Raw genomic sequence first — 25,570 nt, 5'->3', positions numbered from 1 at the left:
TAGCAGCGTGCATGGCAAATTAACAACCAATATTAATACTAATAAAGAACAAACTAGCATGGGGAAATTAATTGGCTCCTCAAACGTAAGGATGGGCATAATGGGAAAAGGAATAAAAAATACCATTAGTATGTACAATAATTCTTTTGGTAATAAAAAATTTGGATGAATTTGATTTCGATCACCACCACAGGTCAAGACGTGTTAGAATTCGCCTACAAAAGTTCGTCTATCAACACATTTCTCGCATCGGTAGAGGAATTCAAACACATAATATTTTATAAAAAAAAATAGTTTATTCTTATCAATTGAATCAATTTATATTGACGTAGTATGTATAATAATATTGCCAATCTTGGGTGCTTGGCTTGCCAATTTCGGCTGAGCCAGTTGTTATCTAGACGGGGAGGAGTGCAAGGGAGAAAGGGAAGGGCAAGCACGCCACGCTTGATTTTCTTCACCCTGTCGTATTCGTTAGCAAGCATCTTCTTAATTACGTTTGGCTTTTCAGGATGAGCCTGTAACTTCTGCTAGGATTTTTTTTAAAAAAATTATCTCCGAATTAGTTCGAAAAGAGCCAAGATTTCAAAACGAGGAAGACAAAAATGTGACCTGTGGAGACGGTGTAACATAGTATACCACAATATACTACTATGGAGTTTTGTCATTCCTCAGGGACCAGTGATTTCAGGAGGGCGGCCGAACATCATATTCCACCGAAATTTGGTGGGTTTTCTCCTTAGTGCAGATCCAGGTTGTACAAGGCAACCAGAATTTCCATAGAACATGTCCCTATTTTCTAAACCCTGATGTGCGAGGGCAGCAAAACTTGACCTCCATTCATTGTTATTGTTTTTGCACTAGCACTGGGACCATTATAGCTCTCAGCATGTGACCACAAGCTGTTCAGACCCACAGGGAAGCACAAAGCCTCCAATTTAGATATCCAGGGTCAGCAAACTACAGAAGCAAATAATTTCTAATTGCCCAAATTGTTTGAAATTACAAATCCGGACTTCTGTTTTTATAAATTTTGCAACAAGTGGGGATGCATCAACAACTCTAGCAGACAAGACAACAGACAGACATCATCGGAACATCCAAAAAAAACTCATCTTGTCAATAACATGCACAGGTTGGGATAGTGAAGAGTTCTCAAAGAGCTACAACCTAAACAATTATCGAGTTTGACACATTACCCAAAAAGATTTACAACTGAATATTGAATTGAGGAATCTAAAACACACAAATATTTCCAGAAGAAGGTCCCATGGGAGAGAAAAGCACGGTTTTCAACTTCCAATTTCTTAAGGGCTCAAAATAGATAGTCTGTTAGCCTCAAAAGAATGTTGTTAAGTAACCCAATCTTGTATAAACAAAAATTACCAGGCAATTATAAGTTTTATAAACAAAAATCACTTTTTATAAGTTTTCATCTGCCTCCTATGGGTTAATTAAGTAATTCAGAGGCATTCTTATTCAAGAGGTTAAGCAAATTGTACAATCATATGCAGCAGGATTACGTACAAAATGACCAGTTTAGCTTTTATTTGTGCATGCTGATCATTAATTTTGTTGGCGTAGAGGCTCATAATTACAATTAACACGCATTTATTGTGGAATATGCGTTAAAATGTAGCTCCTATCCTTCCCATCTTTTCGTTTATAGCTTTTCATCTTACAGGTTTATTGCTTTTCGCCTTTTCCCCTTATTTCTTACAGGTCAGGTCTACTGCGTCTTATGATGGTTGTATGCTTGTGTTTGATGGTATGGGTTATCTACCTGGTGTTCTTTGATTGCTCATCTTATTCAAAATTTGTTTTTGCCTGCTTGCGGTTTTGTAACTCAAAATCTTACCATTTTAAACTCCTCCTTGTTCTTAATTTGCCCTTTGCATTAGTTAGTTGTGGTATCTGCTAATTTGATCATGATTAAAGCTAGTTTCCCTTCTATTGAAGCATCCATTTCTGATATTTTTTGACCTCGGCTTTTCTGTTAACAGGTTTGATTTTGTTCCATCTTTTCCCCTGTTCTGTTAAATGCATTGATCATTGCCTCTAGCTTTCTTATATTGCTTCAGGTTTATATACTGATATTGTATCAGTTACTATGTTTAACTTTTTTTTTTTGCCGGCCTCTAACCTTGTGGATTCGATGGCTATTTAATTCACTTGACCACTATGGCTATTTGATTCAATGTGTTTTACATAGAGACATAAATCGCGGAGCTACTCAAACCTCTAGAAGGACCATATTTTCAGGTTATGGATCGTAAATCAGCAATAGCGTGAGTTCTTCATTTTGTTGGCCTTCTTTTCCCCTAGAAGAAGACCAGAAAAGAGTGGGACAAGCTTGCAAATCATTTCTTTTGATTACTGAATCTTGTTTGGCTGCTCTCACTCTTTTTTACTGGATGCTGTGTCCTTGGTCACAACTTTGCCCAATAACTTTGATTTGGTCTATCAACCTCTGTCTGATTTTATTTGCTTGCCAATTATCAGATTTTCTTGACATCTCCAGCGGGATTTTAGTAAAATTTACTTGAATACAGTTTTATGGTCACTGTTATATGCAGAAGCTGATCGCGTGACCAGAAAAAAATTCATAATATTAGAAACTCAAAAGTCCAACAGACGCTTCCAAATAATGCTAATAATAGTATTCTTATTGCATTACTTTACTCTTTCCAGCCAATGTTAAATAAAAAATTTATAGCTCAGTCCACAAGCACCCAGTCTCGTGTCTACTTGGCTAATTAAGTATGACCTTCTTTATTTGACTCTTTTGTCCTATCATACGGTTTTTATTACTTCCTTGCAATAATTGAAAAGCATGGTAACAATTCCGTTTGAATTAGATATTTTTGAAATATTTTACTATAACAGTATATATATATATAAATTTTACTGTAGATGTTTTAAGAATGATTTTTGGAATATATTTTTGAGTACCTTTTAAAATTAAAATATTTTTCGGATTTTTTTAAAATTTAATGCTACTACTCACATTCACAATCACCACAGCTACCATCCCCTCCGTCTTCCTTTCTCCTCCCCCTTCCTCTTTCTCCACCTCATCCTCCTCCTCCCTTTTCAGCTAGTTGTTCTCTGGACGAGAGGAGTGCAAGGGAGAAATGGAAGGGCAAGCACGCCATGCTTGATTTTCTTCACCCGGTCGTATTCGTAAGCAAGCACCTTCTTAATTACGTTTGCCTTTTCTGGATGAGCCTGTAACTTTGTGCATTTCTGCTAGGATTTTTTTAAAAAAAAAAAATTTATCTCCGAATTGGTTCAAAAAGAGCCAAGATTTCAAAACTAGGAAGACAAAAATGTGACCTGTGGAGACGTCGAGTGGCTTAATTTCAATTTTATATCTGAAAGAAATCTATTATGGAGTTTTGTTTTGGTGGATCATTATTGACTATTACTCAGGGTCCAGTGATTTCAGGAGGGCAGCCCAGCAGCATATTCCACCCACTATTGGGTTTTCTCCTTCGTGCATATCCAGGTTGTATGAGGCTATTGAAATTCGAAGGACATAATCCGTGGGCCTCTATGGTTGGAATTTGTGTTTTCTTGAATATATTTCCATGCGGTTTTAGGATCAATTACCGTTGGACCCCCCCCCCCGGCGGGGTCCCTTCCGTGATCAGGTTGTCTCACTCTATCATAAATAAATAAAGCAGAAAAATCATTCAAAGCGTAGTTTACATTTTATTAAATAATATTTTTCATTCCTCAGTTCTAAAATGCTGATTTTACGTCTCCTATAAAATTAAATCCACCAAATTTTGGAGGGATGATTGGGTTGGATTGAACGATAAAAGTGGAGGGACTGTAATTAGTTAATATTAGGTTCAATCCGTCTCACTTACAAACAAAAATCCATCAAATTTGGTTTTAACTTGATTTTTTTTAGCACTTTTTAGCCTGAATACACTGTGTGATTTATATTTGTTTATTATTTTAAGTACAAAAAGGTCAAATTCTATTTTTTATGGGTAAAATAGTGGAAAGAGTGAATGTTTAACTATATATGGGATCTAATTTTTATGCCCCTAAAAAGATGACCATGTAATGGTCTAGTGATAGATACAAGTTAAAATATCGTCAGAAACCTAATTTGGGACTAAATTTGGCCAATTTGATTTTGTAAGAGGCATAAATAGAGTATTTTAAAAGCAATGGATGAAAAAATTCATTTGACAAAATGTGATGAGTATTTCGAACAATTTTCCCACTAAAGAAAGTCGGAAGTAAAATGGAAGTCAAATAGAGTACAAATCAGTGGCATTACCTCTACATGTATTTTGTTGCTCTAAACAAATTAATTTACAAGAATTCTGAACAAGAAGGAAAATAATTTTTAGTTACTGATACATATATACAAAATGATTTTGCTCGAGTAATTGGAGACCCAAGTCAGTGGACGAAGTCACTGCGCGAGCCAAATACACCAAAGGAAAGAACGAATTAACCAAAACCAGTCAATAGAGATGGTTTGAGCAAAGCAGAACTGAACAACTTGTCATTGCGTAACAGGAGAAAAAAAAGAAAAAAAAGAAGACAAGACGGAGTTTTTCCTATTTCTTCCTCTCTAACTTTCGAGATGGAAGGCAAAAGGATTGGAAATTTCAGCAACGACTGGGACCCAATCACAGCAAGAAGAGTCTTAAAATCTTTGAAGCATTGGCAGTGACAGATAACTAAGAAGTGACTGATTCTTAAACAACTTTATCAACTCCTGCCAACACTTTTTCGCGCAATTGGTAAGTCTTTCCATTTTTAGTAACCCATGGATCTAAACAATTCTCAACCTCTCCTTTCATTTCAGAAAATCCATGTGCGCTTATCCTCTTCTTGAGTAGGAACAGTAATAATACTGGTAGATGGCTAGATTCATATAACTCAACTGACTATTTAAGTTGGACAAAAAAAAAAAAAAAAAAAACTGACTATTTAAAACTCTTTAAAGAGGGCTTAGGCTTAAAGAAGAGAAAAGAAAATAGTCGTATAGAAGGGGGAGGAGGAGGAGCAGATTGAGGTAGTAATAGTTTTAGAAAAAGGGCAAAAAATGGCTCGTGGGAAGATCCAGATCAAGCGGATAGAGAATCAAACCAACAGGCAAGTGACCTACTCTAAGAGAAGAAACGGGCTGTTTAAGAAAGCTCATGAGCTCACCGTCCTGTGCGATGCTAGAGTTTCCATCATCATGGTCTCCAGTACCCAGAAGCTTCATGAATACATCAGTCCCACAGCCACGTACGTGTCCGGGGAGCTCTTTTTTACTGTGTGCTCTGCGTGTGGTAATAAACTAGCTAGCCCCTACTGGGGTTTCTTTTTGATGCATGTGCGAAGACATTTTTGTTTTGGTTTACAGGACAAAGCAGTTGGTTGATCAGTATCAAAAGGCTGTAGGGGTTGATCTTTGGAGCTCCCACTACGAGGTCCTTGATTTTTCTATTCCCTGCCTACACTTTTTTTTTTTTCCTTTTTACTTACTTTTTACGTCTGGAAATCTGCTTTCTGTCAAATTTTTGGCTCAGAAAATGCAAGAGCAATTGAAGAAGCTAAAGGACGTGAATAGAAATCTTCGTAAGGAGATCAGGTTCTTCTCTGTTTGTCTGTTTGCTTCTTTATATTTGAATTTTCAATTTAATAATATTATATGTTCTTGCTGGAGTAATTTTTTTTCCAAAAAAAAAAAACAAATAACAGGCAGAGGATGGGGGAGAGTTTGAATGATCTGAGTTATGATGAGCTCGGTTTTCTCATGGAAGACGTGGATAATTCTCTGAGGGCCATTCGGGAGAGGAAGGTAGAATTTTGCTTCATAGATCTAGGGTATCAAGAAGATTTCTTGTTTCTGCGTATCAAAACCTAAAAGAACTTTTCAGAATAAAGGAAAAGCTATGTCGTTTTTTCACTTCTTCCTATGAGAAATTATCACTAGTAGTTTGTAAAGGCTACCTTTTTCCCTATACCTCAAACATATATGTTGACCAATAAAAATAGAAGCAGAATATCTTAAAAAATTCCATCTGAATTTGTTTGCATTTTGATTAGATTAGGCCTATATGAATCCAACATGCCTCTCCATTAATTGAATCAGAATTTTAGACGGTTTGTAAAACTCGCGGCCTTCATGTGTGGATTACAATTGGCCAATGCTTCTTGGATCGTATCAAAATGTTATCCACTGTTTTTCCCTTTCTAAATCTATATCACAAATTGATATTGGACCTAACCTAAGTAACATATCTAATCACTTCCTAATTAAATACCCTCCGTTGGAGGGTTCATGATACCTATTATTCTTTTATCTCTAAAATTGGTCTTTTTCTCTGCATCAGTATAAGGTAATTGGGAATCAGATCGAGACTCACAAGAAAAAGGTATTCTTGATTGAAATATAAAATCTTGGAAATGTTTTCTTTTTTTTTTTTCTCATTTTTTTAGTATGCATTTATGAAATTGGTATTTACCATACCACGCTGGTTACCAACATGCCAATTGCAGCTGAGGAATGTTGAAGAAATACACAGAAATCTCCTGCTTGAACTGGTGAGCTGCCTAGTTCTTTTCTTCTTTCCTTTTTTTTTTTTTTTTAAATGATGAGTATGTGAAAATGATGGAGGCCTATCACAAATTTTTTTTTTTTTTTTTTTTGGAAAATTTGGTACGCAGGATGCTAGAGGAGAGGATCCACACTATGGCTTGGTTGATAACGGCGGAGGGGACTACAATCCGGTCCTTGGCTATCCTCGTGTGTTGGCATTACGCTTTCAGCCTACCCAGCCTAATCTTCACAGTGGAGGTGGAAGCTCGGATCTTACGACTTTTGCCCTGCTTGAGTAGCAATTTGATGTACTATATATATACATTTGATCTCTATTTCTACGTTGTGATGATCTCTATTTCTTTTTTAAATACATTTGATATCTTTTTCTGTGTTGTTTCTTTTCAAAACTTTTGACACAAAACACATATTCCGTTTCTTTTTTAATTACATTTCTTTCTTCTAAAACGTAAAAATACGAATAGCTTGTCCTTGTTTAGATTGTATAACTTTTCACAATAATTTTTTAAAAAATATTATCTCAACACATTCTTTAATTTTCTTGTTTTATATATATCGATATAGTATCTTACCAAAAAAAAAAAAAAAAAGAACTCTAAAAACTTGCCATTCAAACGGGTTCAAAGCTTATTAATCATTAATTTCAACATAAGGACAAGGAGGCCCAAGTCCAATTTTGGAAGTTTCTTCATTTTTCCTTTTTGGGTTAATTCCATCTCACCCCCTCAAATTATAGATGAAATTTCGCTTCAGTTCCTAAACTTTATAATGGAACAATTAAGTCCCTAAACTATGAAATCTGTCCTAATTAAGTAAAATCGTTAACGGAATCTAAAAAACTATCATTGTTTCTGGAGCGTGCGAAAACACACTCATTTAGTGTGGTTATCAAGTGTTAGAAACCAAAATAACAAGGACATAAATGTAATTTCACCCCTAAATGTACAACAAACAAATAAAAAAAAGCAATCTAATATCTATACTACATATAAGCCCGCGCTGGGTTGTTCGGATGGTGGAGGCGGGGTCTTTACTCCAAGTCCACTTGGGTTCGATTTCAGTCCGCAACCCAGTTGTTTACGTCCTAGACATCGGTCAGGCCCGCTCTGTCTGGGCACTGTGGGATTAGTCGGGTGGTCCCGGATACCCACAGTGTAGAAAAAAAAAAATCTATACTACATATAAAGGGGGAGGGGGTTCTACATATAAAGGAATTGGTTTATAGATATATAGACCTAAACTTTGTTTATTTGTTTGTTAGATATTTTAGGGCGAAATGATATTTGTATTCTCGTTATTTTGGTTTTCAACACTTACATATGCGTGTTTCTCATGCCCCAATAATAGTGATGATTTTTTGAATTTCGTCAACGATTTTACTTAGTTGGGAAGGATTTCATAGTTTAAGGATTTAAACGTTTCATTTTAAAGTTTAGGGATGGAAGTGAGATTTCATATATAGTTTGAGGGATAAAGTGAAATTAACCCTTTTTCCTGGCGAATAGAGTAAGAAACTAACAAAGTTCTAGGACTCCTACTGTACTTCTACAATTCTTCAGAAGTGGTGACCCACTCTTAAAACCAAAATCCTTTTCTCCGTCACACTCTCACACAATCTGGAGACAAAGAATTCACAAGTTCAAGACACTCACAAGAAAGAAAAAGGTAAATTAGCAAAGAGGTACAAAGATAGAACAACCTGAAAGCGGCGCCGGGGCACCGGGGGAATAACTGAGACAGAGAGAGAGAGTTTTTTATGTAAGTCTTGTTGGGGCAGACATGGGAGCCCTCGCTCCGGTGGCAACTCATTGGCTTCCCCAAGATGATCTTCTGCTTAAAAACGCCGTTGAGGTAAGTTTAGAATCCAAATATAACATGTACAATAATATATTTGTGCTCTGTCTCAGAATTTCTGTTTTTTTTGGGACTTCTCAGAATTGCTTTACTAAGGAAAATTTGCTTTATTGAAATTCTGTTGCTGTTGTTTTATTTCTTTCTTGTTCCTTTTTTTTTCTATTATTTTTCGTGTTTTCAGTACGAAGAAAATTTTCTTTTTTCTTGTTTTGGGTTGTTTTTACTTTATTTAACTGAATTCGGCTGCGATTGTGTTGAATTGAGTTGTGCTTTTGATTTTCGAAGAGAGGTCCTTTTTTTTTAACTCCAATTTTATTATGCTGCATTTCTTCTGGTGGTTTGTCCTTGGGACTTGAAAGTTGCATGCATTGTTTGCGTTTCTATTAAGCTTTACTTGAAGCATACCTGTATATACTACTGAAAGTTTATTCTTTCAGTTACAGTGCTAAGGGGTGAAGTAACTGATGTTGGAGTTTAGTTTAGATGGGGAAGTTCAGGCGTAGTAGTAGTAGTATAGTTATGGCTAGAGTTTGCACTACCAAAGCAGAACGGTGGCCATGGGGATTTTTCACTGCTTCCCATCATATTAAGTGCGACATTTCTTGCTATGTCGTTGCAGAAGGCTTATGGTTGGAGAGCCATTTGTCTTATAGATATTCTTGATGTGCTGATAGAAGGGAATCCACTACATTGTTGATTTCCCTTTATATAAAGCCCCGGAATGGCAATGAATTTGGCTAAGAGGGATGCACTACATCATTGAAAGTCTTGCACCCAAAATTTTGTAGTTTCTTATGATTAGTCATGATTATTCTGAAAAGATTGTTTTCTGAGTGCTCATTTTGTGGTTCCTTTTCTTCTGCTTTAGGCTGGTGCATCATTGGAATCCCTTGCAAAAGGCGCAGTGCAATTTTCTCACAGATTTACTGTTCAAGAATTGCAAGATCGTTGGCATACTCTTCTGTATGACCCAGTTGTTTCTTTTGAGGCATCAGTTCGCATGATTGAGTTTGAACAATCTGCTCCAATGGCACAATCAAAATTGAACAGGATTGACAATAATAAAGAGGCAAAGTGCATTTCAAGGAAGAGAAAAGCAAAAACTGTACGTAAATGCTATTATACTATGCGAAAAAGAATATGTAATGAATCTTTTGACTCGATAGATTTGATATTTCTGGATGAATCGAGTTATGGTGATGTTGGAAATGGAAATGGACCTACATCTAATGGTTTCCTGCTCGGAGATCAAATTTCAAACTATTTTGGGAATCAAGAACTAAATTTTGGAGCTATAGATCATTCTCTTGGAAAACTTGGAGTCAATGAAGGCGGTTCATGTGGTGATGGCCTTTCCGCTGCTGCATGTTGTACAGGATTAAATGATCATCATAGATTTTCCCCTGGTCAAGGCAATCAGCCTCAAAATCTTTGTCCTCCATTTGACGAAAATCTTTCTTTGACTGGGGATCACATTTCAATTAATGAATATGGCCCATCTCAAGAATTACAAGCTTGTAATTTACTTCAATCTTTGAATGTAGAGGAAAAACCCCAAAACATGTTTGGTCAAAGTGTTGATAAAGAAGGAAACGCCTGTTCTGGATCTACATGCCAGGTGATTAACTCATCTTTATCTGATTGTGGTACTGTTTTACAGAGTTTGGGTTATTGTTCTCCTATCACTCAGATGCCAGTTTTGAGTAGCATTGACAACATTTCAGCATCTGCTTGCCCTGGTGTCTGCCTTGGAGATAATGAACAGCATGGAGAAGATGAACTTCTAATTTTGGACGACATTGATGTCCCTTCAAAATCTGAAATAAAAGATCAAACCATGTCTGGTATCATGACTGATTTCTCTCCTTGTGCTGAAAATTTTTCTTCAAATCAAACAATAGGTGATGAAAGGAACATTTTGGCTCCAAATGCTGAAGAGTATTTTGAACAGTTATCCAATTCGTTGCTCAATTTCACTTCTGAGGATGAGCAACTTTTCATGGATGCTGATGCTGATGGGAAGGACATCATTGATAAATCTTATATTGAGAACTTAAGCTCACTCTTGTTGGATTTTCCTGATGGAAGTGATGTACCCAGTCTAGGTCTATCAGAAGCTTCAGTCGCTCCACAAGAATGCCTTAATATTTCTAATGCTGTATACCAGGGACAGGAATGCCTTGATATTCCTAGTGCTGCACCCCAGGGACAGGAATGTCTTGATATGTCTATCGCTGAACACCTTGGAGATTCAGGTGAAAACAAGCAATATGATTGTGGTGACGGACGACAAGTTTGGAGTGTGGAGGCTCAAAGGTTATCTTCTGCTTTGACTGTGAATCCTATATTTCCAGAACTGCGCAATGGAGTTATTTGCTGCACACTCAACACTGAAGACACTGAGATTCCTGACAATGACGATGTTTTTCTTCCCATTTGGATGCCATGCTCATCTATCTCTTTGATAACTAATGCAAAATCTGATGAAGCTTATTATCCCATGACCTCATCTGTGAATGATTTCTCACATGGTGAAAAGGCTACTGCTGGAGTTATGGTCAAATGCGAACCAAGAAGCACCAGTAAAGTACATGTGCCTCCCCAAGAATCAAGATTTCTATCAGAAATGGGTCATAACCATCAATGTAATGATGACGGGCTTAGATTTGAACTGCCTTGTAGTGATGTCCCACATGTTGCACTCAAGAAGACAGGTGGTAGTGAGTGTCCAAATGGTGCTAATATAAAACATTTAAGCAACAAGGATATCATCAACGAATCTCTTAACAATGGTTTGATGAAGCAAGCAGAAAACAGTGATCAAAATGACAACTCTGGTGATTACGACAGACAAAAGAAAGCTATCGTCTGTAAGCAGGAAGGAGATTGTATATCTCCTGTTCAGATAAGCGATGATATACATGCAGAATTGTACTCCATAGGACAGATAGTTCCGAATCAAGCTGTAAATTGTGCTTTATCTGATGAGGAAGAGTTTTCTTGTGAGAGTGATGATGATGTGCCATATTTTTCTGATGTTGAAGCAATGGTAATATATTCATTGCTGTTAATTTAAAGTTTAGTATTCTGTTAATCTTTGCTTTCCTAACATCAAGATTTTTGTTACTCACTATATTACAGATCCTCGATATGGATTTAAGTCCTGATGATCAGGATGTTTATCACAGTCCAAGAGGTATTCTCAGTTTCTTGATAAAAGTTAAGTGATTTAGATTTATTATGTCTCAAGTAGAAGTTTAACCTAAGTGTGAAATTTGGGGGTTGGTCATGACTTCTTAAATATTTTTCAAGTAAATGGAGTTTTGCCTATTTAATAATATGTCCATTTCGGTTGATAATAAGATATTTCTGGTAAAATATTAGTCAGCAGAATCAATTGAACTTTACCAGTTCTAGAAATTCTTGATTTCTGCTTCACTGAAATTGCATGGTATCTGTCCTAGTCTCTATTGTTAATGTCCTGTATTTGAAGTTTGAGGAAACTTAACTCTGTATCTTGTAATTAACATTTTAATGCCCATATCAACAAAAATTTTGAGTCAATTGAACTTTTTCAATGTCATTCTTGATTCTGGTGACACATGATATCTGTCTTATCTCCATGTTAATGTAGTGTTCGAAGTTTGAGGGAAACTTAAGCCCGTGTCTTGTGATTAACATTTTAATGATTGGATAGACAGCCTTTTACAGTCAACGACATTTATTTGATTTGCAGTCTTAAGATACCAACATGAAGATGCAAGAAAAACAATCATAAGGCTGGAGCAGGCTGCAGATGCTTGTGTGCAGAGATGCATTGCAGCTCAGGGAGCACTTGCTGTTCTATATGGCCGCCGCTCAAGACACTTCATAAAGAAACCCGAGGTATTATGATTCTTTCAGTGCCTCATTAAGTCAAATGAGTTCCAATAAGTGTTTGCTGACCCAGTGACCAATTATGGTTTTTATGGCTTTGCTATGGTGAACTGATTTATCTGAAGGCTAGTTTGATGGATCAGATGATGCATGCTTTTCTTTTCTCTTGGGGGGTGGATGTCATTCAATACAGATTTTCATAGTGAGCCCTTTCTGCATCTCTGTTGTCTTGAAAATAGAGTACTTGCCTGAAGTTTTCTAATACATGTTCAATTATGGATGCAAATTTCTGTAATTTAGTGTTAAAATGACCATGTTACGTTAAAAAAAAATTGATTATTTTGACTTAAATTGCATGCTATTGTAGAGTTCTTTTCTCTTTTTAATAATAAAGTTTCATTATGGAGTTTGCTAAGTTGGGTCGATTTTAGGTGTTACTGGGGAGAGGAACAAAAGATTTCAAAGTTGATATTGACTTGGGAAGGGAAGCCCGTGCAAACAAGATTTCCAGACGGCAGGTGAAATGATGCTCCTACCTCTTGCATGCACTTCCCAAAGGGGTAGAATGAGTAGATGCATATTTTATGACTGAAAAATGTTCAGAAATGATCCGATCTTCTGTAATGCTGATTAAAATTCAGATTTATTTGTACTTAGCTTGCAGAGTAGAAGAAGAAAGCTTGGGTTTGGTTGGAAAAAATTGAAACACTAATTATGCTAGTACTTAAAAGCAAGAGAGAATAGTTGTAAACAAGCATAACCATGCTCATGACTACAAGCATTTGGTTAAAGAGGCTTTTTTATCAGTTTTTATTCAGCAGGGTTATCCTTGAAAATCCAATATTTTAGGAGCTCATTTCCTTTTATCTTTAAAACATCTCACCTTTAAGAGGAAGTCATATTTTAAATCTAAACAAGTTTTGTCTAATAGATGTTGACCTACAGTTGACCTTCTGTGTGTTTATTATCATCTATTAAGTTTCTTAATTGCTTCTATTTGCTTTTTAATAGGCCACTTTAAAGATGGAGATTGATGGATCATTTCTTTTAAAAAACCATGGAAAATGTCCAACTTTTGTTAATGGCAAAGAAGTACTGCCTGGGCACAATGTCAACCTTATTTCTGGCTGTTTAATTGAGGTATGCTCATTCTTGTTTGGAGTACAGTGCTTATTTGTTTATCTTTTTATCTCTTAAAATAGATTATTTTTAATAGGTGCTAATTGTGTCCACTTCTCATGTTTTCCCCTGATAAAAATATGTGTTAATGGAACATAGATACATTATTTTTCTTTGAATTGTTATTATTTTTTGGAATGTCACTATTCTTTAACTTGGGAGGAATATTGGTTGGTTTGAATAAAAGAGTGACTCGTTTTCTTGCTCTGGAACACCATAAACGTGTGAGGATTATTGTGATAGTAGCTGCTAAGAGTTCTGAACATTCAACTGTGATCTAGCAGTTGCTTACAAGATGTCTTTTTAATGACCTTGCCATTCAGCCAATTACGTCTCTTATTTGAGCGTAAACATAGGGCCAAAAATCTTGTTATTTTCTAGGTATTTCAAGTAATCAGTTCTTCCCTTCAATGTTTATGATATGATGAGGTCAACATTTTCTTCTCATATAGCATAAATTTAAATTTAATTACATATGTGCTATATTTGCAATAATGCAATTGTGGAAATTGCAGATGGGGAGAATTACATTTGTATTTGAGACAAATAGAACTTTGCGTAAAGCATATCTTGATAATATATGCGGTATGAAGTCAGACCTGGGATCGCAAGACATGGATTGAAACAAGTACTGGAAGGTGCGCGTTTCCTTGTTCTTTAGCAGCAGATTCCTGAAAATAGGTTCTAAATACCTTTATTATATCAGCACTTGTTCTGATCTCTACCTTTTGTAGCCCACTCTGCGTGGAAATAGTTTCTTTTTCTCTGAGCAGACGCATAAATTCCAATTTTTGTCCACCAAAAATCCAATCTCACCTTTCATTTGTGGGTTTGGGACCAAAAATTTTGCTTTGCGTGTCATATGTTGGTGGCTATTCAAAAACAGACGCTGCGTGCACATTGACTACTTGGCGAACAAAACCAAACCGTGAATGGAAGTTGTCCATATTCACATAATCAAAGTTTTGATATTTCTTGTTTATTTATTTGTTCTTAATTTTTTAATTTTTATGGTTGCCAAGATTTTACGAGTTTATCATCTTTGGATTTCATTGCGAATAGTCTTGAATTCCAGATGGTGCAAGGATCTGCAGTAACTTTCAAGTAAGGTTTCATTTCCATATCCCGCTGTGGATTTTCTTACCTTGTCATGGTCAAAAAGTCTCTATCTAGTGTGTTAGTCCTCCTCAAGTTGTTGTTATTTCAAATATTGCACAAGGTTGAGGAACCTCGTTTCCCTGTTTCGGAATGAACTTTGGTTCTCAGTTTACCCATTCCTCTTTTCCCCCTCCTGAGAAAAGAATTTGAAAAGAGAGATGTCTCGTCATCTTTAGGGATGATTATGCACGAGGCATCTGATTATCATCGACATCTGAATTTTGCTTGCTTTCCCAAACAAAGAGACTCTGTTGAATTTGTACTGACCAATCCGACTGTGAAACTAGAGGTTTACCAGCTACAGTACTACCTGCCTAAAAGGCCTAAAAAAGTTAAATGATAAATAGAAAGGTTAATGGCTTTCATCACAATTCACTACTCGAGCCCTGTTCTCGATTACTTCAACATGATTCATCCTTTTTTTTTTTTTTGTATAATTTTGGGGGTTACTGTTTGATTCTCATTGCTTCTAGCGGATGCAGAAAATGAGAAGATGTACTCTTATCTGCTGTTTTCAATGGGCGATTTGTAGAACTAATTTTTCAAAACTTGGACACTTACAATCCACTCAAGAAAGAAAGAAAAAGTATAAAATAGTAATATAAACTTGGACCGTTTCCTGGGGAAGAAGAGGAAAGTTTAGTCCCTGGACCACAGAGGTCCAATGACATTGCTGATATTGAACTAAAGAGCGTGTTGTTCTGCGGATTTGTCCATGTGGAAGTGGATTTATAAGATTGACTAGGCTCCATTAAACAGTCCAGGAGGACCACAGCAGCACATGATTCTTGAAGTTATCCGTGTAATCACCTAATTATTGAATGATTATTTCATCTACAAGCTCAAGTTATTATGCATCATAATGGTTTATCCACTTTAATCTACCCTAAACGCATTAGTTAAACTACCTTCTCGTACAAATTGGACGTAGCCCCGCAGGTTGGCACCCTGAAGTACTATGACCCACATTAACAGGAATGTTGCTATAGGAACACATTAACCCTGCAACATCACCAAAAGTTTCCGACTGAAATTTCTGTACAATTTCGCGCGCTCTCACCACATTGCCGTACGTACCCATCAGACTCTAATTAAGAGCAAGAAAAGTTGCTAGTCCACTTCTTTGCAAGTCCCAATCCCACAGACGTTTTACGTAGGGTTGAAAGATGAATCAAACTTCTCGATACTCGAATCGACTTTAGCTTGGTAGGAGCTCGTTCGAACTTGATTTGTCTAACTAGTCAAATCAAATTTGAACGACGTTTGATGTTTGACAGCATTCAAACTCAACTCAAAAAAAAAAAAATTGTTCAAATTCGATTCGACGAATGAACAAGTTTGGTTTGAATAAAATTTCAAACTTGCTAAAATAATTAAATAACTTTGAACACTAGCTCGTTCGATTGGATTACACTCCTAATTTTCGTCTGTGCTGTGACCTTCCAAAGCCTTGTCGAGTGTAAATTCTGTATCTTTCGACTTGCACTGAAATTTATCAGGAATCCCATTCAATTGGGTGAGTTGACGAACAAGGCAGCTCATCAGATCTTAGTTGTATCTGGAGCCATTGTCCGCACTTGCACAAAAACACGAATAGACACAGTAATAGTATTAAACAACCGAACCGACTGATTCAATTCTATTCTCGAGAAGAGATCACAAATATCGTCCACATATTCAATCCTCGTTTCAGAACGCGCAAAGTGCTCTCTTGTCCCATGCAGCCTGACCACAATTTTCCCATTTTTGTTGGGGGCGGGGAACGTGCAAAGTTTCAGACTACTTCAATTTCTCATCCCGACATCCTTAACTTCTAAATTCACGCCCCCTGTAATCTGACTTCGGGTCATTATCTTGCACCGCTCTCTTATACTGGTCAAATCATTAAGTATTATGATATTGTATCTGCGCATTATTATTAATTCGGTGATTAGTTCCATTTTAGCAAAAGCTTTGTCCAGATGAAATGAACTTGGATGGATGGACGGGTGTCCGTTTCCATATGCACTTGAGAGTGGACATCTGTCAGCTGATAATATGTGTGTGGATCTAATCTTCAACCTGTTAATGATCGTTGATTTTAAGGAACATAAGTGACTTTTTTGCGGTGACATTATGCCCAAAAAAAAGCGTTTTTTGTCCTTTAGCTTGAGTGTTAGCTGCTCGTCGAAGAGGAAGATTTTTCGAACAATAATTGTTTTATGGATGCGTTGCTTATCGGATTTTTGTACTACTACTTCTAAGAAAGTATGTATCAGAGGCTTTTAATTAATTCCATTAGTCAAATTATTGCTCCTCTTTTGTCAAACATTGCCCAATTTTCTTTCCCAATTGGGTAATTAAAAATTCATATAACATGCGGTTTCTGTTACTGCCAATCTGCGATTTCCCGGATTTGGGGCAGGGACGGTCATACTGATGACCGTCCCTGCACGGTTAAAAATTTGTGCGGCTGAAAATTGGCCCTCAAAATTTTGTGCGGCTGAAATAACACCATGTAACTCGAAATCCGCGCCAAGTGTGGGGCCCACCACTATCTGTTGTGAAAATACATCCTGTGAAAAAAAAGTTACGCGCAGTTGAACCAATGTTACGCGCAGTTGAAATGAGCTAAAATTGGCAGGGAACCGTCCCTGCCCCGAGTCCCGATTTCCCACTTCCCTTTCACATGAGTCGTCATTTGATATTGCGAAAAGTGGTTGGATTCTCCTGGGGTTGAATTTACTAAAAAAAAGAAAATTTGAAACCAAACTGGCTGCGTTTAGGTTCTTCTTTTTTTAGGGATTTCCATTTTACCGACGTGGTGGTGATTGATCTAGGATAATGTTGAATTGTCCGATATTTTCTGCCGCATTTTCGGGCCTGCAGGAGCACGTACGTATGATTCGTTTTTTCATGAAACGGATGAAAAGGAGAAAGTCGAGTAGATTGGCTGCTCTCAACCAATAGGAATTTTATGGTTGACTTGCCTATTAACTCATGCAAAAAGTATTAGGGTAAATCTTTTATACACTGACTGACAGTGTATACACTAGCGGGTCTAAATGCATGTCACATATACAGAATTTGATAATTAAATTCAAATTCAGATGATATGGTATTCATCCAACCCCGTCAGTATATACACTGACAGTGTAGAAAAGATTAATTCAAAGTATTATGCTTGCAATCTTGGGATATAAATAAGTTCAATTAAAATGAAGCTGTCCACAAAAAAAAAAGAATATGTAAAAGCGATGATCGAGATCGGGAATTTCAGTAATTTTCATTGATCAGGAAATAAAGTACACGTTAGTGAGGTTTTCAACCTGTTCACAGAGAAAGGTTTACATAATAAGTCGGCTAATTACAATCAGAAACTAGGCATGTACTAAAATATAGATGCGTATACTAAAATATATTGTACGGCCGATTAAGGTCAGAAGACATCTCCAATTTGTATTTGCATACCAGTGAAAGAGACAACATCTAAGCAAAATATACTACTGTAACCCAACCCAATCCTCACGCATGCCCGTCCTTCACATGCAAGTTATAACTTTGATTACTACTAAACAATGCCTCTCGGAGATATCAGTTGCGAAGGCATCCAATTGCCTATCATTCACATGGTATGGGCTAATCGATATGAGATGTGGTGGTGGTGGAATTCAAGAAATGTAGCATGGTCGAAAATACTCAAAAAAAAAAAAAAAAGGGGATGAAAACAACACCTGCTGGTTGCCCATTGCCCATAAAATTAATGTGGGTGGGAGTGGCCCCTCGACATAGGATTGGCCGAACAATTTTTTTTTAACCTTTTTAAAATAAAGAATACAAATTTTACAGAGAAGAGGGAAAAAAAGGTATCAAAAAGAGTTGAACCAATAATTTCATGATCATTTGATTAATTAGTTGTGTGCCTATATATCTTATTGGTTGCCTTTACGAAGTAAAGTTGCCTTCCAATGGTTCAATAACACCTATGGCATAATTCCAATTACTTGGGTGGTCTTTTTTTTTGGTAAGTGGGAGATTTCGAATATAAAATCTCTCATTTACAATTTCTTCCTCTGTACCATCTAACTCATTCCTCTTCCTGAGTGATGGTGTCAAATAAAGCATACCTCTATCCTTGGTAAGTCCACAATGGACTCTAGTGCTTTGGCATTCATGAGCGAGGACTCATATTAACTATTCTCTCCGTCTCGTTTTATTTATCATGGTCAATTTTGCACACAATTTAGGAGTTTTATTGAATTATTCTTTCCATGACTCCCCCTTCATTTAAATTCAAATTTTATTATTAATTTGCTTTTAAATTTTTGAATTATACAATGGATGGTTAGAGCAATTAATTTTGAAACATGACTTTAATGCACTTTTTGGAAATTGAAACAAGGGTAAAATGGAGAGATTTGGTCTTTTTTTCATTTCCCATTTTAGACTAGGATAAATAAATTGGAACAAATCAAAATAGAAAACAAGACTAATAAAATGGGATGAAAGGAGTATTAAGTAATGAACTTCGATTATCTCTCTCTTTTGGGTTTTTTTTTTTTTTTTTTTAATAATGCAGCATCTTATTAGTCATTGCCCAATGCCCGAGAGAGTAATCTTAATGTACTCACCAAAAAAAAAAAAAGTGCTTTGATTATTGGGTCTGAAAAAAATAACGTTATCCAGTTAGAAAAGAAAAAAAAAACAAGATTATCCTGTCAAGACAGATAATGAATAGTTTAATGGTGCACTAAAATGGCAGACGCCGAATTATTCCATTGGTCGGCAAAAGCAAAGGCTGTTGATTTACTCTATATCTATTAATTTGCTAAAAGAACTGTAATATTTCCCATTAGCTTTTCTACCAAAAACAATATAAGATTCCTTCATAATCCTGATGGGTCTAATTAGAAGGCATAAATCCGGATTAATTTAAGAAACGATGATGATGTTAGAAATATAGAGACCTAGACATGGGTCAAAACAACACGGCGGGCTAGAGAAATGTGGAAGGGAAGATGGATGAAGTACTAATTCGAAGGATAGGGTGGAAAATTCAATTTCTTTCATTCTTTTTTTAAACGTGCTACTTTTTTTTTTTTTTTTTGTAGAAAACGGGATATATAATAAATAAAGCTTAAACGTTTACGGGGCAAGAAAAGACCCCATAATCAGCATTCAAAAGACTTTTTTTTTTTTTTTTAACGTGCTACTACTGCGCCTGCTTCACGTGAGATAAGCGTATTAACAAAGTCAAGCACGGTCGTCATCACTGGAAAGGAGCATTGCGTCACGATAATCATCGTTCGGTTGTTTTCATCAGTAACAGGACTTATTTTGCAGGGTGAAGAAAATATCTTTCAGTAGTATTTTTCAAGCAATGATGCAATTTTTTTGCTGGTTACTGTAAAACAGGATTGAATGGTCTTTTGGTAGGTTAAAGAAACAAAATTACTTCCCCCTATTATTTTTGGCGTAAAAAGTATAATTTATTCTGCAAAAGTATTGCAATTCAAAGATGAATGGTAATAATATTGAAATTGTCATAATATATCCATCATTTTTTTTTAGTCTGCTTGTCCATGTCCTTGAGAGTACCTTTCTACTTCCCCCTATTTATTAGAAAGAATCGTTCGAAATGTTATTCACATTTTTGCTAAATGAATTTTTTTACCTTCACTTTTAAAATGTTAATTTTACACTCCTTACAAGTTTAAGTTGGCAAACATTAGTCCTAATCTAGGTATTCAACTAATTTTTAATTTGAAATCATCACGTGACTCATATGTGACTTTTTTTAGTACAAAAAGGTTAGATCCCACTTGTTTTATGGTAAAAAATGAATATAAATTGAGTTAGATCTAAATTTTTTAAAGAAAAATAAATATAGCTCGGGTCCAATTCTATATTTTTAGAGGTAAAAATGAATGTGTATTAACTTATTTGTTTTAACTACCAATGGTATCTAATCATTTTGTTTCTGAAAATGATCACGCGTGAGTCACTCTGATGGATTCAAAATAAAAAGTGATCAAAAACTTAGATTGAAACTAAATTTTACTAAAACTTATAAAAGATATAAAATTAATATTTTAAAAATAAAAAATAAAAATATTTATGTGATGCACGTTTTAATGGATTTTCCACGTTACTATTCAACGTTTATGGAAACGAGTCGCCGGTAAGAGGTTTCTTTACAGGCTCTCCTCGTACAGAGGCAGGAGATACTCTTTAGGTTTTTCTGCGATCTTGGAGCAAGGTCAAAGCTCCCTGCGATTAGTGGGGCCAATCGGCCTCCAATTACTACAGTAATTAGTTCCTAATTTTTTTGGAAAAAGAAAAAGAAAAAGGACATATTATAGCAAAAGTTCCACCTGCCACGACCACAACCAACGAAACATGGCATGTGGAACACAGAATTCCAGCTTGGAGAAGCAAAACAAAATTTAACGTAGGACTATAGAATGCAGGGTGTCAGATGCATCAAATCATCCTTTCAATTTACTCTGCAACTAACCTTTTTTTTATAGTATTTTTTTTTTAATGATAAGCAACACTATGGCAAAAGTATTCATATCAGCTTAATCAACTTGTAATTTTGTATCCAATAAATTAAAAGGAATCCCATCAAATCAACTTGTAATTTTCTATCCAATAGCTTTTCCCTTTTTTTAATGTATTTGTCTACGCATACTTAATTGAAAGGACCACAACTTACACTCTAGAAAATTCATGATAATTGACGGTCCAACATTTGCGACTTTGTTTGGAAAGCAATATTTCAAAGGAAAATTATTATTATATTTTTTGTGAATATATTTTTCAATCACTTTTATCTTACATATATTAAATCATTATAATATTTTTTTTACAAAAAATTCAGAAAAATACAATCCAAACAAAGCCGTATTTCAGCATATTAATTAGTTCACTAACTTTTACAAATTCAGTGTTGTTTTTCTCTAATGGCTATAACATATTACGGCTAATTTAGACCCTTGGATTGTAGTTTTTTTTTAAGTTTTTTTGAAAATATTCCCTTAAAGCATTTATATTTGTTACCATAAAATTCTTTTTAATACAAATAAAAACTTTAAAAAAACTCTTCTTCCAAAAATGCAGTCCAAACGGGTTCTGAATACTAATGCATTGGCTGAATATGTTTCATAGGGATTAGTGCGGTATAATGTACACGGAACAGGCCAGCAGCCAGGTTTAGGGGTGGCAATTTTCGACATGACCTGAAAACACGACACGAACCTAACACGAAATTAATGGGTTTGGGTTGAGGTTTCATGAATTCGGGTCAGAATCGGGTTGGACCCGATGAACCCGAAAAGAAAACAGGTCGATTTCGGGTCAACCCGTGGTGACCTGATATGACCCGATATGACCCGTTTACGAATTAAAAATAATTTAATAAACATAAAAATAATTTTATCTAACTAAACTAAGTTATTCTTTTTTTCAAAGGCATTAATTACTTAATCCTAAATGAATTTATTTAATTTGTGTGAAGTTGAAATTATTATATTTGGACAAATAATATATTATATTATTTTTTACTTTTATACTGTTTTAATTTATTTTATATTTTGTTTGGGATAAAACACTTTTACGGTGTTTAATTTATTTTAGATTTGGTTTGGAATTATTTATTTAATTTTTTATTACTTGATTATGTAATTAGTTTTGTGAGAAATTGATTTTATTATAAATTACAGTGATAAATTAATAAATTAAAATTAAGTTTCAGGTCATTTCGGGTCGACCCGCCAACCCGTCAACCTGAAATTTTCGGGTTCGGGTCAGCATACCTGACCTGTCACGGGTTGGTGGGTCGGGTTCGGGTCAACAGATTTTCTGACGGGTTGACCCGAACCCGACCCGCCAACCTGATTTGGACCTGAATTGCCACCCCTAGCCAGGTTGCCATGTCTCGCTCCGTCAAGTAGTCCAACTAACTCAAATACTCCACACATAATCCGATAGTACATTTTAAGTATTTTTTTTTCTTTTGGATAGTAAAATATCGCAACGGATCTTCTGTCTCACACTTTGTGCCATTCTCTGTCCCATTTTTTATTATATCGCTATTTCTCCTTCATAAATATCGTGTTTTAGTTCTTTTTTGTTTCCTTAAGATCTAATAACTATTAATTCAGTAATACAAAAAATTTAACAAACTCAAAAAATCAAAATGCATAAAAAATGAGATTTTTTTTATAAGATTTTTTATGCATTTTCTGCTGTATTTTTTAATTTTATATTATATATTACTTTTTTAAAGCTGTTGTATTTATTTTTTACTGAATTAATAGTTATTGAATCATAAGGAAACAAAAAAGAACTAAAACATGATGTTTATGAAGGAGAAATAACAATATAATAAAAAATGGGACAGAGAATGACACAGAATGTGAGACAGAAGATCGATTTTGGCAAAATATCCAATCCACCCCATGACCTCCTCTTTCCAGTTTCCACTTTCTACGCTAACATATATTGCATCCTATATTGTACTTATCATCTCAGTACTGTTTTCAGTATTGTATTCCGGTATACATTATTCACCTAATGAGTATATAATATTCACCATATCTAATTATAGTAACTAAAATATTAAAAAATTTGCTTGCTCTCGCCTTCAAGTTCCAAACTTCAACACCCATCCATCATCCCCCACCTTTTCTCCTCCCCTCTTTCTAGAGTCTAGATTCTCCTTCGTTTCCGGGCTTCTTGATCTTTCTCAGTTCTCTGTTTCCCTCAAAAGTGTCGGATTGCAATATCTATTGATCTAGCAATCAAGTTACCTGATGAAGATCCAGTGCGATGTGTGTGACAAAGGAGAAGCATCGGTCTTCTGTGTTGCAGATGAGGCAGCTCTATGCAATACTTGCGACCACAGGGTCCACCATGCTAATAAGCTAGCAAGCAAGCACCACCGCTTCTCTCTTCTTCAGCCACCACCCAAACAAGCCCCTCTCTGCGATATCTGTCAGGTACGTTTTCATCACTTCTTAAGTAGAAGTCCAAATTTTATTTTATTTTTTTTAAAAAAAGGGACATTCTTGGATGAATAAGATAGTTATGTTGATCGTGATAATTTTTCTTCTGATTTTTATGCATACAGGAGAGAAGGGCCTTCTTGTTTTGCCAACAAGATCGGGCTATTTTATGCAGAGAGTGTGATATTCCAATACATAAAGCAAACGAGCACACTGAAAAACACAACAGGTTCCTTCTCACAGGTGTCAAGCTCTCAGCAAATTCTGCCCTTTATGCACCATCAGAAGCAGCAGCAGCAATCTCTGCTAGTTCCTCTCTGACCAACGTTTCTGATGCAGTTCCCACTTTCAACCCCCAGAGCACAGTTATTAACAAGCCTGTTTCTATTAGCCGCGAGAACGTTTTGCAGTTTAATCCAACCCCTCGAACGAATGCCTCGAAGGCTACCAGTACAACTTCAGCTAGTGCAAACACGGTAACTGCAGCAGCAGCTACAAATGAGAAAGGTACTACTACCACCACCACCACTGCTATGAATGGACAAACGATGAATGGATTGGATACCAATAATAGTTCGACTCCCACAAGTAGCATAGCTGAGTACTTGATAGAGATGCTGCCAGGATGGCATGTTGAAGACTTTCTTGATTCCTCGTCTCCTTTTGGTTTCTGTAAGGTTTGCAAGCTATCCTTTCATTCACTTTTCTTTGTTAGTAATAGTCATGAATTTTCAGTACTGATGTATTTTGGCTAATTTGATTCATCAGAGTACTGGTGATGGTGAGATGATTCCATTTTGGGATGAAGGTCTTCATAGCGATCTGAGCTCGTTCCTGCCAGAAAATACGGGTCTTTGGGTCCCGCAAGCTGCGCCTGTGCCCCTGCATGCACATCCTACTACTCAACCTCAATGCTTTTCCACTTCCTCCGCATCCAATGTGGGTTTTGGTTTTGGTTTCGGTGGGCATATAGGTTCCAAAGACATGATCTCAAACATCAAGTCCAGCAGAAAGCGGAATGACGACAATTCTTTTGCGGTTCCACAGATCAGCCCACCTTCTTCTGCCTCCTCCAAGAGACTTAAAACGACTACTTTATGGTAGACCGAACTCATCCAAATTTCATCTCTTTAGACCCCATCTCGATGTGTCTCTCTTTTTCTTTTTCACCCCTATCTAGCTTCGCTCGCTCAAGTGTCACGGTTTTGCATTTTTTGTTTCCCTCTACCATATGGACAAGCATATTTCTCTCTCTCTCTTTTTTCTTTTTTTCCCTGTTGGATCATGAATTTCTCTGATCCATGCTCCTCTCGAGCAACCAATATCGTCCATATGGAATTAGGTTGTTTGATGCGTAGATCTTCTACGTGCCTGCTATGCAGCTTTCGCGATGTACTCGCAAGCCGCAAGGATCCCTTTTGGATGTAAATATCTTTTTCCTTTTCATGAATGATATGAATATGAAACCATCCAATTCAGCAAATTTTGGGTACAATTTTGGTCCCTAATTAAACTTGAGCATGCTCTCCAGAGTGACAATCAGGGGTCACATCTCACGTGCTTGTTCATAGGAGAAAGAAACTGTAGAATCAAGGAAAATTTTCATGTTAATTTGGAAAGGAAATTAAGAAAAGGCAAACCATGAGTCTTGATTTGAAGCAAAGGAACAAGGAAGTGACAGTTAGAAAAGCACAAGTCCTTTCCCTTTTTGGACTGGGAATAAGGTTTATCTCGTGGAGACTGCGACATTGCAGAAAGTTGAGAAAATGATTATGCAAATTGATTAGATAAGGAGGACAGACTGGCAAATTGGATCGCTCTACCTTCGTCCCATACATAGAAATTGAATTCCCAAGTTTTCAACTTTATATTTTTCCCCTCCTTTTCTTTTTTTGGTACTAATATATTCCTCAACTCACTCAATTAATTGTTGGAT

At 36.0% G+C, this 25,570-nt stretch overlaps 3 protein-coding genes across 3 annotated transcripts; all 3 read left to right on the top strand.

Moving 5' to 3' along the window:
• Positions 1-5,007: 5,007 nt before the first annotated feature.
• LOC113749969 (floral homeotic protein DEFICIENS) lies at positions 5,008-6,918 on the top strand. The gene is made up of 7 exons (XM_027293862.1): positions 5,008-5,262; positions 5,381-5,447; positions 5,547-5,608; positions 5,719-5,818; positions 6,354-6,395; positions 6,520-6,564; positions 6,688-6,918. The coding sequence occupies exons 1-7, from the start codon at positions 5,075-5,077 to the stop codon at positions 6,856-6,858; spliced, it is 675 nt and encodes a 224-aa protein (XP_027149663.1). The 5' UTR covers positions 5,008-5,074; the 3' UTR covers positions 6,859-6,918.
• Positions 6,919-8,277: 1,359 nt separating this feature from the next.
• On the top strand, positions 8,278-14,481 carry LOC113748784. The gene is made up of 7 exons (XM_027292333.1): positions 8,278-8,431; positions 9,303-11,483; positions 11,576-11,630; positions 12,171-12,319; positions 12,742-12,828; positions 13,322-13,450; positions 14,005-14,481. Exons 1-7 carry the CDS (start codon positions 8,360-8,362, stop codon positions 14,110-14,112), a joined length of 2,781 nt encoding a protein of 926 aa, XP_027148134.1. The 5' UTR covers positions 8,278-8,359; the 3' UTR covers positions 14,113-14,481.
• Positions 14,482-23,442: 8,961 nt separating this feature from the next.
• Positions 23,443-25,038, top strand: LOC113750110 (B-box zinc finger protein 20). Its single transcript, XM_027294048.1, has 3 exons — positions 23,443-23,628; positions 23,760-24,311; positions 24,403-25,038. The coding sequence occupies exons 1-3, from the start codon at positions 23,443-23,445 to the stop codon at positions 24,736-24,738; spliced, it is 1,074 nt and encodes a 357-aa protein (XP_027149849.1). The 3' UTR covers positions 24,739-25,038.
• The last annotated feature ends 532 nt before the right edge of the window (positions 25,039-25,570 follow it).

Source organism: Coffea eugenioides, chromosome 10 (genome assembly GCF_003713205.1).
Source record: "Coffea eugenioides isolate CCC68of chromosome 10, Ceug_1.0, whole genome shotgun sequence".
NCBI lineage: Eukaryota > Viridiplantae > Streptophyta > Magnoliopsida > Gentianales > Rubiaceae > Coffea > Coffea eugenioides.
The sequence above is the reverse complement of the archived record's forward strand: the minus strand, read 5'-3'. Positions and strand labels throughout refer to the sequence as shown.